This window comes from Loxodonta africana, chromosome 10 (genome assembly GCF_030014295.1).
Source record: "Loxodonta africana isolate mLoxAfr1 chromosome 10, mLoxAfr1.hap2, whole genome shotgun sequence".
Taxonomy (NCBI): domain Eukaryota; kingdom Metazoa; phylum Chordata; class Mammalia; order Proboscidea; family Elephantidae; genus Loxodonta; species Loxodonta africana.
The window spans coordinates 45822183-45835162 of record NC_087351.1 but is presented as its reverse complement, the minus strand read 5'-3'; the positions used below and the strand labels follow the sequence as shown (position 1 = coordinate 45835162).

Genomic DNA, 12980 nt, shown 5'->3' with positions numbered 1-12980 from the left:
GAAGGCCTTCTTCAAGAATGAGATGGTACTAAAAAACAAAACAAAACAAAAGCCAAACCAGTTGCTATTGAGTAGACTCTCTCATAGTGGCCCCACATGTGGTCAGAGTAGAACTATGGGGGACTGGAATAGCCCAGATGCTTGGGTCTGGTTCTTTCTTTTGAGGAGTTTAAATGCTGTCTCTAATGGACATTTTAAATGATATTGCACTGCCTGCGTAGCTTGCCGATTAGGAAACAGAGGCAATGAAAGAACTCACTTGCACCAGGAGGTAACGGCAAGTATCACCCTATTGTATAATGTTTTCTCTTAGAGGGTTCTTTATATTGCTTTGTTAGTCATCTGTTTTTCTTTTGAAATTAAAGAATAAACATGCTATGCCAGGAGTAGCGTTATGACCTTAACTAAGATAGCTTGGCTGAGAGTATTTTTTGCATTGTTATTTTTGGGGAAGTATTAACCTTCTATGATAGTAAAGCTGTTGAGATCAGACCCAAGCCTCCTGGGGAGCTCTGTTACTGACATATATATACTTGGATAAGGTCTTTATACCTTTTCAAAGTTCTGTACCCATCTCCACTCTCCTCTTCCACCTGAAGGTGAGCTACAGAACAAAGCCCAAGATTTACGTACATGTGCGATGAATGTAAAAAAAAGAAGTGGCACATTATCGTATGGTCATTATTTCCTTGGCTTTTTAAGACTAACTCCTTTTTCTTTATTAGTACTGCCTGAAATGGAATAAACCTCCCGTCTGTTTTTATCTTCTGAATGAGATCTTTTCAAAGACAGCTTCTTTGGGGAGTCTGGAATAATTAATTCTCTCCCCCTTCCATCCTTCTCAATGCGTTTAATTCGAACTTTCTTAATGAAAACTCATCTCTCATAAATGCTGGGTCGGCCCATTTTGTGTGTGCCTGCTCTGTCCTGCATTGAGTGATGTGTAAATAAGAGGCAATCTGGTGATGAGTTTTGCTTGTGTGGTGCGGAAGGGTGAAGAGGGAGGAGGGTTTGATGAATAGAGGCAACCAGAAAATGTACTTGATAATAACATGGCCATGATTGATGTTGCAATTCCTGAAAAATTATCATTGTGATATAATTATTTGTTTATGAACTGTGCCCTGAGACTCCCAAGTTTGTGATTATTCATGGCACAGATAAAACTCTAAAGTCAATAATTCATCAAGGGTATAATGGTTTTGTTAGGGGAGGTGGGGGGGTCATATGGATATTACGTCCTGTTTCTGACACTTCCGCTATAAATCTGAAAACTCCTTCAGTACAAGAGTCCCCTTCTTACCCTCTGATCCTTTTTTTTTTTTCTTAAAGTAATTTAATAGTTTGTATGTGTTATTTTCGAGGTCGTTGGTGGTTCAGGGGCAGATTTCTCGCCTTCCAGGCTGGAGACCTGGATTTGATTCCCAACCAATGCATCTCACGTGTAGCCTCCACATCTGTCAGTAGAGGCTTGCTTGTTGCCATGCTGCTGAACAGGTTTCAGTGGAGCATCCAGACTAAGACAGACAAGAAAGGCCTGTGATCTACTTCTGAAAGTCAGCCAATAAAAACCCTGTGGATCTGCTCCTCATGGGGATGTCACAGGACGGGGCAGCATTTCATTCTGTTGTGCCTGGGGTCACCAGGAGTTGGAGTCAACTCGATGGCATCTAACAACATATATTATCTTTAAAATTGAGATTAATTTCTTTTTGGCAGAAAAATTCAATTACACATAAGAACTTATCTGGGTCATTCTTACTGGTGTATCCTGTGACTTCCCTATGGGGAGAGGTGAATAGAAGAATAAAAAACAACTGTGCTTGGTCCTCAGAAGAGTACAAACAGTAACTGGAAATTCTGGGGTTGTGAGCTCTAATTCTAGGTGGAACATAGACTCAGTGACTATATTTGGGCTAATCTCTTTGATTTTGGTCTATAAAAAGGGACAAAGGAAGGCCTAACTGTTTTCAGAAAATTGACCAGCTTGCCTCCTGATTCCTACTTGAATTTTGAGTGGATGATTTTATACATACATGTCTCGGCACCTCTTCCCCCAGTTTTATTCCCATACATTGTCTGACATGGTAGCTTCTCTCTCCACTTCTTTCCATTTCCTTCTCATGGTACGTCTCTCTCTGCTTTGGTTTACTTTAAAGGGGGCAGCCCACTGGGAATGTTTGCTATGGTTGCCTTATGTGCCTGTTTGCCTAGGGTTCCATGAATGCTGGGCCAGGTCTCCCCTCCTCTCCAGCAGGGCTGTGTGAAGTCATCTCAGAGGGTATTTTAAGTACAATGAAAAGGAGAGATGTGTTTTTAGAGGGACAAGCCTTTGCTCACCTTCCACATCTAGTGAACATCTTTCCTTAAATTGCATTTCACCTAAGGACATGCCAGTATTCTGTGAGGACCTTGTACAGATAGCAGGTGAGAGGTTCTGGTTGGCTGGAGATTCAAGATGAGCTGATCACATGATGACTGCTAAAAGGTGACTGCAATCTCAGGCTGTTTTAATTAAGAAAACTTCTGTCCCATTCAGGCACCAGATCAACTTGGGAATATGTGATGGATCCAAGGTGCCATATTTTAATTGGGGTCTTGACAAACTCCAGTGTATCTAGATGAGAATGACCAGGATGATGAAAGGTTCTGCTGCAATGTCATTGGAGGAAAAATTGACAAAGCAGGAGACATTTAGGGTAGAGATTTATTGAGACTCTGACATCCATCTTCATGTATTTGAAGGGCACCCAGATGGAAGAGGGTTTACATTTAGTCCATTTAACTCCAGAGGTAAAATTTCAGCTCAATATCTTCTAGAAGTTGTTCTACTCTATCACATGGGGTCACTATGAGTTGAAATGGACTTGTTGGCACCTAACAAAAACAACAACAGCCACTATGGGGGCACATGAACATGAATAAACCACAATCCATGCCCTTGGGGGAGTCAGCCCTTGCTTCTTTATAATGGTTTCCTAGGAGAGCAGGAGGCAGCTGAGGGTGTTCGCTTACCTTAGCATCCCAGAATCCCAGAAGAGTTTAAGTCGGCTAGCTGTCATCATTCTTTGGGAGTTATGCTCAAGACCTACAATACTTGCCTTTTTTTGGTTACATGATATAAAGTATTGGCAAAGGTGTTCTTCCTCCTCCCCCAAGTCTTTCACTCTTTCTAATTTTTTTAAACCTGGATGATGATCTTCTTGGCCTGAGCAGAATGTCTTCTGAGCTTGATAATGTGCATTGTCACTTTCTTACCTCTGATGTAATACATAGGCCCGGTTGATTTCAAGTTGTTGTAAACATGTTCAATGTAAATAGACTTTGACTAAGAATAGGGAAGGGTGGGTAATAACCATAGTACATAACAGCTAAAACCAGCCTCTTTATGCTCAACTGAATGCTTCTCCTGCCTGCTGATCTTATTTAAAATTTCTCCTTTTCTTGTTCCCACTGCCAAATAAACAAGTATCAGTATCAGCTGGAAGGGAGAAGGGCAGAGGCAGAGAGAACTGGGCCACTGACCCGTTTTGTTCGTCACCTGCAAACTGGAGCCTTGACAAATTCAGCTGCTGCCACTGGCCAAGGAGAGGCCCTGTACCTCTGGGAGCTCAGGGCCCTGACGTGGCTGGGGCTGTGGCAGAGCTTCCTAAATGTCAGTGGCCTGAGCCCAGAGCACTCTCTCTTTCTGGCTGCGAAAGAAATGTTATTATTTCAACAGTGACATATCTTAGCACTGCAGGGCACAGAAAAAAAAAAAAAAAAAAGATAGGGAACTTGTTAATGCTAAGGGAGGCCTGCGCTTGGGTAAGAATCCACAATTTCCACCACTTCCACTGCAGAAGCTCCAAATACCAAAAGGGTTTCAGTTAACCCTTCACCATGCTCTGCTTTCCCTTCTCAACCCCCATCGCCGTTACCTGAAGTGACGTTCCGAAGTGTTACGGTAGACCAGCGGTGTCATCCAGCAAGCAGAGCCTCAGTCTTAATCCCATACTCATACAATTGCCCCTCTGCCTTAGCAGATCCTCCTTCATGTGCAAAGCTCTGAAAACCATCGCTAGCTGTCAGGTCCATCAATGCCTAGCAGACAGAGTGCTTTGGGTAAGCTAATGTCATCATTCACCATCATCTGTTCAGGACTGAATTTACAGCTTCACCAATTTTTTGACTTCTCGTTTTTGCTATACTATAGCCTTCTGAGCTCGAGGATAAAAGGAACACATGAATTTTGGGAAAGTACTTGGGAGAACCCAATACTCTGTTCTCAATCACCCCTTTTCCTATTTCTGACTTTTAGGTACTTATTTCAAGGATCCATATGGGACATAGTAGAAAAATCTAGGGCCCCACAACTTTTACCACATTTCCATATCTTCCAGTGTGAAGCCACCCTCCATTAATAAAAATTGCCACTAAATTGGCAATGTCACTGAAGACGTAAATTGGGGAGATGATATTTATTGCTAGTTTTTGGATAAAAGGGTTTGCTTTTCTTTCAGCTCAACTCATTCATCTCCTTATTCTCTAGAGAGCACAGACTTAACAGGGACCTACCTGTGTCCTTAACTTTGAGATAACAATGGAAACTTTTTTTTTTCCTGTTCAGTGTCAGCCAGCTCACCTGCCTTCAGTGACCTAAACACAACACAGCACAACTATGACTTACTCACCTCGTCTGGAGAAAGAAAACACATATTTAGCATAAGATATAAGCAAAGGAACAGTTACATTAAAGATTGCAGTAAATGAAAATATTGAGTGCATTTTAAATGATCAATGTATGAAAACACTGTCGTCACCTATGGTGCATTAATCAAGAAAAAATGCACACTTCCCATAGTGGTTAATGTTGCAGGCTCATTGTTCAGCTTGGAGAATGTGCGTAATAATGCTCAGTATGACAATGAGTTGGGGTAGCTGGAGATTTAGGATGGTTGCAAGTTTGGTGTAGTATTTGGATTAGCATCTTAATCTGTGCCTTGTCAGCCTTATCAGTACACAAGCTATGTATTTTCATTTTTTTTAGACTCGCAAAAATATATGGATGCTTTTTTTTTTTAAACTTTTTTCTTTTTTTAAATAAAGGATAATGAGCAAGGTACCTGCTTAAACAAATACTACCAGCATTCATTAGTTAGGATGGTTACATGTAAAAGAAATCATGCCAGATAGTAACAAATCCAAGAGAAGTTTATTATGAAAATGGCACCTGCGGATGAAAAATTAAGTTACATAAAGACAACCATGTATGTGACATGTATGAGAACCTACAAAAGTATAAAAAGAACCCTGTTGTAAATGAAGTATGTACATTTCTGATTTGCAGCATTATCAATGGTCAATGAAAAAAATGTTTCAAAATAAGCCAGGCACTCAGGAAGTTAGGTCCGGTTAGCTTCACACAAAACAAATGTACCATAGCTGTCGCTTTGTAATGTTTTAATTTTTTTTTTTTTTAATCTATTGTAGAGTTGGTAACACTGCTAAGGTTTTTACGAACAGAATATCCCTTTCCCCATTATTCAGCTACTTGGCACCAGTCTCCTCATAAAAGTTTTCATATATTTGTACAAGAAAGTTAAAAACACAGACACAGTCTTCACAGGTAATGAATTTTTTTTTTCCATTTTGTAATTTTAAACACTATGGATTTAGACAGCAGCTGTGATTATCTGTTAGTTTAAATCACCAGAAATCATTTTGACACAACACAGAAACATTTATAAAAGAAAAGAAAACGAAAACAAAACAAAAAATAAAACAGCTCTCTAGCTGTTCTTAGTAGCTGATAGGTGCATTCCTTTGATTGTTCGATAGCTAGAGTACAGCTTCCCAAATTAATCTTTAAATTTTTCAGTCGGCCTTCTTCACCTTTTAAACCTACTTATATCCGTCAAGAAAGCTCACTATTCAAATTTGTGGCATTTGTTGTTATCCCACCATGGTTTGGGCCCAACTCATGGAATTCAAAGGTCCCAGAGGAACCCATTGAACACAGTGATATTCAAAGGACAGCCAAGTTACTATATTTAGCATTGCACGCATAAACAAATATATATATGACAATTCTAGATTCCATTCCCCCCTCCCTTTTTATTAAAAAAATGTTGGTTGACCTTTGAAATAATTTTGTCTCACTAGTAATTGCTTTATATATTGCTCCATCAGCCAACCTGGAAGGAAACCAAAGAAAAGCACCCACTGCTTATAGGTAGAGCACAAGGGACTCTGGGAATGTTAACAACTGAGGCTATATGGCATCAATTTGTTTAATATAGCTGAGCATTATTCTTCAGTGCTTTGCGTTGCACTCCAGAAGAGAAAGTCATACCCAGAATTCCGTTGTGGAAAAAATGGCTCCATTAACCTTGAGCTAGTTAAGAGTCTTTTTATCTCTGAGAATGTAAAAGTTTTTTGTTTTTTTTTTGCGGAGGGGAGGGCGGAGAAGAGGAGGGGAAGGGAAGTTGCGAGAGGGAGAGAAAGAAAGGAGAGGGAGGGAAAATATACACCAGCAAAGCAACAGCAGGGATTTTTGAAAGTAAGACGGAAGATCCACAGACAGTAGAAGCAGCATAGGGTGACGTTACAGAGGAAGGCCACCACACAAAAACCACTAACCCCCAAGAATCACTGATTCACTAGGACTGCAGGAATGGGACTGTACCACTCCGGACTAGAGATAGAGCACAGAGAAGACAAAAGACAAAACAACTACATTAGCTTAGTATATACTGCATATAGAAACACACTGAAACCGCAATGGGACTGACAGCCAAGGACACGCACACATTGTACACATTACAGTTCTCACATCTGTTATTAGATGCCTTAACAAACAGCTGCCAAAAATGGAGTGGAAGAAGAATTGATACTTGACAGTCATTTGGAGTGTTTGACACTACACTGATTTCTGGCAACAAAGACAAAATAGGATATTTTTTCTTTTTCGTTTTTTTAACTTAATGTGCAGTTTTCAGTTGCAGTTATCTATTCGAAGCTTATTAACCCATTCTTTAGTTTTAAAACTTATTGGTTTCAACCTAGAAGTAAGGGAACCAAAGGGAAAAAATTCCATCAAATCAAATCAGTCCCCAAAAATACAACCTTCCTTTTTTTCTTTTAGCAAGAAACGAAAAACACAAAACATGTTAAATATTTTTCCTTCTTTTACTTTGAAGTGTTATTGAAGTTGCAAAATTAGCCTCAGTTAGACTGAGAAAAGAAAAAAAAAAGCTCAAGAAAAGGTAGTATGTACCTAAAAAACTGCTCCTCAAATCAGTTTGATTGAGTTTTCCAAAAGCCCTTTTAAAAAGGGCTTTACTGACCCATTAAATTTAATGTGAGGCTATGTTTGTTAGTTGGGAGGTAAAAATTTTTAAGTCCTGCAGCAAACGTTAATGAGGGCTTTGTCTTAACTAACCAAAGAGACTGCAGCAACGGACTCCAGACCAGGACAGAACACATTCTTTTCCAAAACCCAGCCCAGGAGCTGCATTATGTATGAAGACATTACAGATTAATAAATGATAGCACCATGGTTTTAGAAATTAAGTTAATGTTTCAGTAATTAACATTTAGTCCAACTTTTTTTTTTAAACATTCTAGTCACAGGCCAGAAATTAAGTTTAAGGACCCAAATTATTTTTATGTGCAAGTAAGAAAATCTTAAAATCTTAACCATAAAAAGAGAATTAAATTCTGCATAAAATTCTAAAATACTATCCCCTAGTTTTTTTGTTTTTTTTTTTTGTTTTTAAAGGAATTAGGAACAAAAACAAAACACCATCCCATTTCATTTGACTTAGTCAAACAGGGCACATTGTTTATGCTTGTCTCTTTCAATCTTGATTATATCAAGATCTTTAAGAAGAAAAACCCAATGGTTGTCACTTGAGAAATCTCTTGACCACAAGACTGAGTATTCTATGGCAGAGGCATATACACATTAAAGACATCTTAATAAAGATGCAAAGGAAAGAAAAACAACCTAACACACATTTCAGAAGGAGACAAAATGGCAGGCAACTGGTCATCTGACCCTCTGAAGGCAAAAATAAACATATCTTTACACGAAAGAATAAGTCAAGTTAAAGGAAAGGGGGATGGAAATGGGGACCGTCGTGTTGAGAGAAGACGCTGACCTGCTCGAATTCAAAGTGCTAGAATTAAAGGTCTAAACGAAAACGCCGACGATGCCTCCGAGCGGAGCCCTGCCCACCGCTGGGCGACGCCTCAGTCCTCCTTGCGCTCCAGAGTCTGTGCCGCGTGGATGCCGTTGCTGTAGACCGGGAAGGGCAGCGTGGAGAAGAGTCCCTCCGCCGTGGTGAACACGTTGCCGGCGGGCATCTGTGTCAGGCTGGCGGCGCTCACGGCGCTGCCGAAGGGTCCCGACATGTTGAGCCTGTGCACGTGGTGGTAGAGCATCTCCATGGGCGTCTTGGGGTCGAGGCCAAAGCCGGGGCTGTTAACGTCCACGAAGTTAACAGCGTGCGCGTTGGGCAGCAGGTTGCCCTGCATGGCCAGGGTCACCTCGGCAGGGGCGTAGCGGATGGTGCCTGTGGTGTAGACCCTCTGCGCGGCTGTGCTGGTGGCGGCCAGAGTCCCGGTCACCCTGTGCACCAGTGGGAGCACAACGTTGCCCGCCTGCAACCTCTGCAGTGCCTCCAGGTCCCCAGTGTACAGCAAGGAGTTGGGTGCGCTGGGGCCGCCCCCGCTGCCACCCCCGCTGCCACCCCCAGGGTGCTTGTCCCGTGGGGATGCTGAGAGTGGGGGTGACAGTGGGTCGGAGGTGACGGGGGCCAAGGCCGAGGTGGCCGAGGCGGTCGAGGCGCTGAACTGAGTCTTGCGGGTGGCTGTGCCATCGGCGCCGGGCGGCGTGAGGACCGAGTCGGGGATGGCCACGTGCAGCCCGCCACCACCACCGCTGCCCTGGGGGGACGGGAAGTGCTCAGAGCTGGGGGGCTTGGTCATGCTGTAGGGAGACTCGTTCCTGGAGATCTCCCGGTTGGGCGGGTAGTTCCAGATGCTGCTGTCGTTGTCGAAGTTGATGGGTTCCGAGATCTCTGTCTTGATCTTGAGCACTGAGGCACTGTTGGGGGACGACAGCAACCGCGGGGGCTCCACCAGGCCCGCGTCCAGGCCGCCAGGGCTCGACGCGCTGGACAGACGACGGCGGCTGGTGCTGCCACCCTTCTGCCTTTTCCGCCTCTTCTTGCGCTTCTGGTGCTTGCTGGAGGCCTGTGCGCCCGCCTCGCCCGCGCTGTCTGAGTCCTTGGCGCTGTCGGATGTCAGCGACTCGCAGTTCTGCAGCCGCAGGTCCGACTCGCTCTCCACGTAGCGCTCGACCTTGATCTGCATCGGGCCCAGCGCGCCGAAGCCGTCCTCGCTCACCTTGGGGTTCTCAAAGTCCGAGTGCTCGAAGCTGTCGTCGCTGTCGCGGCTGTCGGGGTTGCTGGAGCTGTGGCCGTCGTCGTTGCAGTTCATGTCGTTGTCGCACGCGTTGCCTGACTTCTTCCGATCCGGCTCTGGGTCCTCGCTGTTCTCGGACTGGTTCCCCTTTTCGTCAGACTTGGAGTTCTCGTTGTCCTCTGCGTGGGGTCCGCGGCCAAGGGTGGGAGCGGGAAGAGGAGACAAAGAAGACACCACATTAGCGGGGGGCAGGGGCAAAACCTACGGGGCTGAGAGGTGTCTTGATCCTGAGCTTCTCCGATCCTTATGACTACTTAAACCCGGGGCTTTCTCTCTGTTGAGGGCCTAGGTTGGCTGAAGGTTTTTCATCTTCCCGCTCTAAGTGCCATCCACGGTCCCAAAGCATCGGTTATCACCTGGGCGCTGGTTAGAAATGCAGAATTGCAGGCCCCACCCAGACCTACTCAATCAGAATCTGTATTTTAACAAGATTCCCCAGGTGATTCTCAGAGTTTGAAAAGTCCTGCAAAAAATACTCAGGTAGAGTAACTAACCTGGCACAAGGTATTAATGACACAGAAACACGAGGCAATGCAAAGAGGTTTAAAGGGATCTGCATCCACTCTAGGTAAATACCAAAAAAAAAAAAAACCCAAACCCATTGCCATGGAGTAGATTCCCACTCATAGAGACCCTATAGGACAGAGTAGAACTGCCCCACAGAGTTTCCAAGGAGGGCCCGGTGAATTTGAACTGCCAACCTTTTGGTTAGCAGCAATTTCTCTTAACCACTACAGCGCCAGGGTTTTCATACGTGAATACTTGTTCATTATTGAAAAATCTAACTCCCTGTTTCTCCTCCCTGTTATTTTTCTCCATAGCACTTATCACCATCTGTTTTACTATACATCTTATTTACTTCTGTCTCACCACCCACCCCCAATAAAAATAAGTTCCACGGGGGGAAGGAGTTTTTGTTTGTTTTGTTTACTGCTACAAAGGGCAGAGACTGTCTACACTGAACCTTCTGCCCTAGTAAAGAACTCTCAACTCAATGACATTTAAAGGGCAGAACAATAGTCAAGACCCGCTATACATAGTCTTTACTCCATCCACTTCTTTGAAGCTGTGTCTAGAGCAGAAGGATGTGTGCTTACAACCCTGGAGCACTAGTGCCCTAATAATGGGGTGGGTTTGGGGGAACCCTAGCTATCTGCTGTATTTTAGGGAGACTTGGCTTTCCCAGGAAACCTCAGAAGATTCAGAGAGCCCACTGAGGGCGATACTGGTTTTCTGACTTTGCTGTGATGCTTGTGGACAGCAGGTTGGACAAGACCTTGGGCAAATCATACAACTACTCTGGCCCTCGCTTCCCCCTCGTAGCAGAAGAGATTGAGTTAGAAGAGCTTTAGGATTTTTTTTTTTTTTTTTAGCTGTAGTGTTCTACAAGTTCTGTGTTCCCTGCTATAGGTGTATTTCTGGAAGGCGCCAGGGGCTGGAGGGAAAAGAAGAAATCTTTTTGTATAAGCTTTCCTGTACTCCAGAGAACTGCTCAGAAAGTCTACCTCCCAAAACAATTAGAAATGGGAAAGCATGGGGTTGTCCTGCATAGATTCAGAAAACAAGTAACAATGAGTATGCTACTTTAGAGGCTCAAACACATCTATGGGCCTTGCTCATTGGCTTGATAAGGATGTGAATATTTTGAGCTCAAAGTCACAGGCTGTCATTGGAGCTAGTCCTGGTACCTGCTTACATAGAGAGGACAGAGCTGTCTGTAGGGACAGAGAAGGGCTCCTTCTGTATAGCCTGTGGCGGTGCTGACATTAAGTGACTGCAAGTAGGGGCGGGGGTCCTCTGGCTCAAACCCCTGCTGAGTATTTGCATTTCTAACAAGTTCCCTGCTGAGAATTTACACCTTCACCCCAGATATACTGAATCAGAACCTACATTTTCACAAGATTCCTAGGTGGTTCTTATGTATAACTTCCTGGGAACTTGTTAGAAATGCAAATTCTTAGCAGGGGTTGGAACCAGAATGAACTGGTTCCAAGCCCTGATGCTAAGTCAAACAGTCAATCTCTCTCTGTATTATATACAATACACATTTATGTAAATGTTTCTATACCACTACACACACACACACGTGTATATCTATATTTGAGAGAGATTCAGCAGCCATATCATGAAATACACATATAAATTTTATATATAAAATTTGACCAGTTGCTTTATTTCTGAAGATGGTCCTTGCCCACCCTTTGTGCTTGGAAAGGCAAGTCATAACTACGGAACATGGAGAAGAAGTAATACCTGTAATACCTGAGGTGTCTTTAGAGTCTGATTCAGAGTCGGAGGTCTCTGAGGATTCGGACGTTTTCTCTGGCAGATGAGGGAGCTGTGCGATATCCATTGGTGTGTCCTTGTACTCAGGATTACTGTGGGGCAGAGAAGTATTCATCAGGAGTGCAGACGCCCATTCCGCACGGATTTCTTTTGACCATCTTCCCCCACTTCCCTAACCCAAACTTTTGGAGTTTAGAGAAAGACTAAATGTGAAATCATTTCTCAGTGTGTCCAGAGACTTTTTGGGAAGTTTGGATTGCCTGTGCCAGGGTACAGGTGCACCATGATACTACGATTGAATACCCAAATGCAACATGAAAGCCAGTAAAAACCTTTCAAGTGATCAGGTACCACTGGGGTCCAGAGAACTGTGCTGCTTGACACTCCTCCTAGTATAACACTTGGAGGGAAGGGAGGATGAGAAATACTCTTAACAATTCATTCCCATACCACCCGATGTGCCCTATCTTCTCTTGGGTTCCTAATGAGTCCATTACCCCAGCACCCTTGTCTTGGCCCCTTGATGTGGCTTCTCAGCTGTTCAGATGATTCCAAAGCTACTGGGGGTGGGAGACTCAGAGCCCTAAGTGCCTAACTATAGGACAGGTGCACAGGTGCACCTTGGGATGCATGTATTATGGCTACTGAACTGTCAACACACCCATTACAATCACATTTTCTTCTGCTCATGGGGTGTACACCTGTGGCTTGTTAGCTGGAAAACTGATTGCAGTGGGGAGAGTCCCAGTGTGAAGGAGGCCCTAACAGGATGGAGCTAACCATATTTGCACAAATGTGCTCAATTTTTGTTCCATTTTTAATTCGGAAATCAGCTTCTTCTGGAAAAGAGGACATGTTCGGTCAGTTTAACAGTCTTCTGGAAATGCCACTCCAAGGCCAGCTGGATGTGTGAGCATAGTGATGTATCTGTACTACACCTGGTGTAACCTGAAGGCACAAGGAAAGCTCTTTGTCTCAAAATGGGAGTGTCTCTTTTATCCTTCCAGGATGGCCAGTCAAGCAGAGATTTCAATAGTTTATTACTGACTTATTTGCTAATCTCTACTGAAATTCCTATATTAGAGCATCATTGTTTCAGACACTGTTCTAGAATTGCAAATGTCCCTGGGGGGGTTAATTCACTAAAATGGATCATCAGGCATTTACTCCTTAGTGTGAATTAGCTTCAGCAGCACAGTTCTCTCTAGGTAATCAGAGGAGAC

At 43.6% G+C, this 12980-nt stretch overlaps 1 protein-coding gene across 1 annotated transcript in view; it reads right to left on the bottom strand.

Annotated features, from left to right (window-relative positions):
• Positions 1-8235: 8235 nt before the first annotated feature.
• Positions 8236-12980, bottom strand: part of LOC100662937 (neuronal PAS domain-containing protein 3) — an 86229-nt gene continuing 81484 nt past the window's right edge. Inside the window, exon 9 of the mRNA XM_064291851.1 lies at positions 8236-9672. Within this exon, the coding sequence (XP_064147921.1) occupies positions 8236-9672 (1437 nt within the window). The remainder of the gene's footprint in view (positions 9673-12980) is intronic.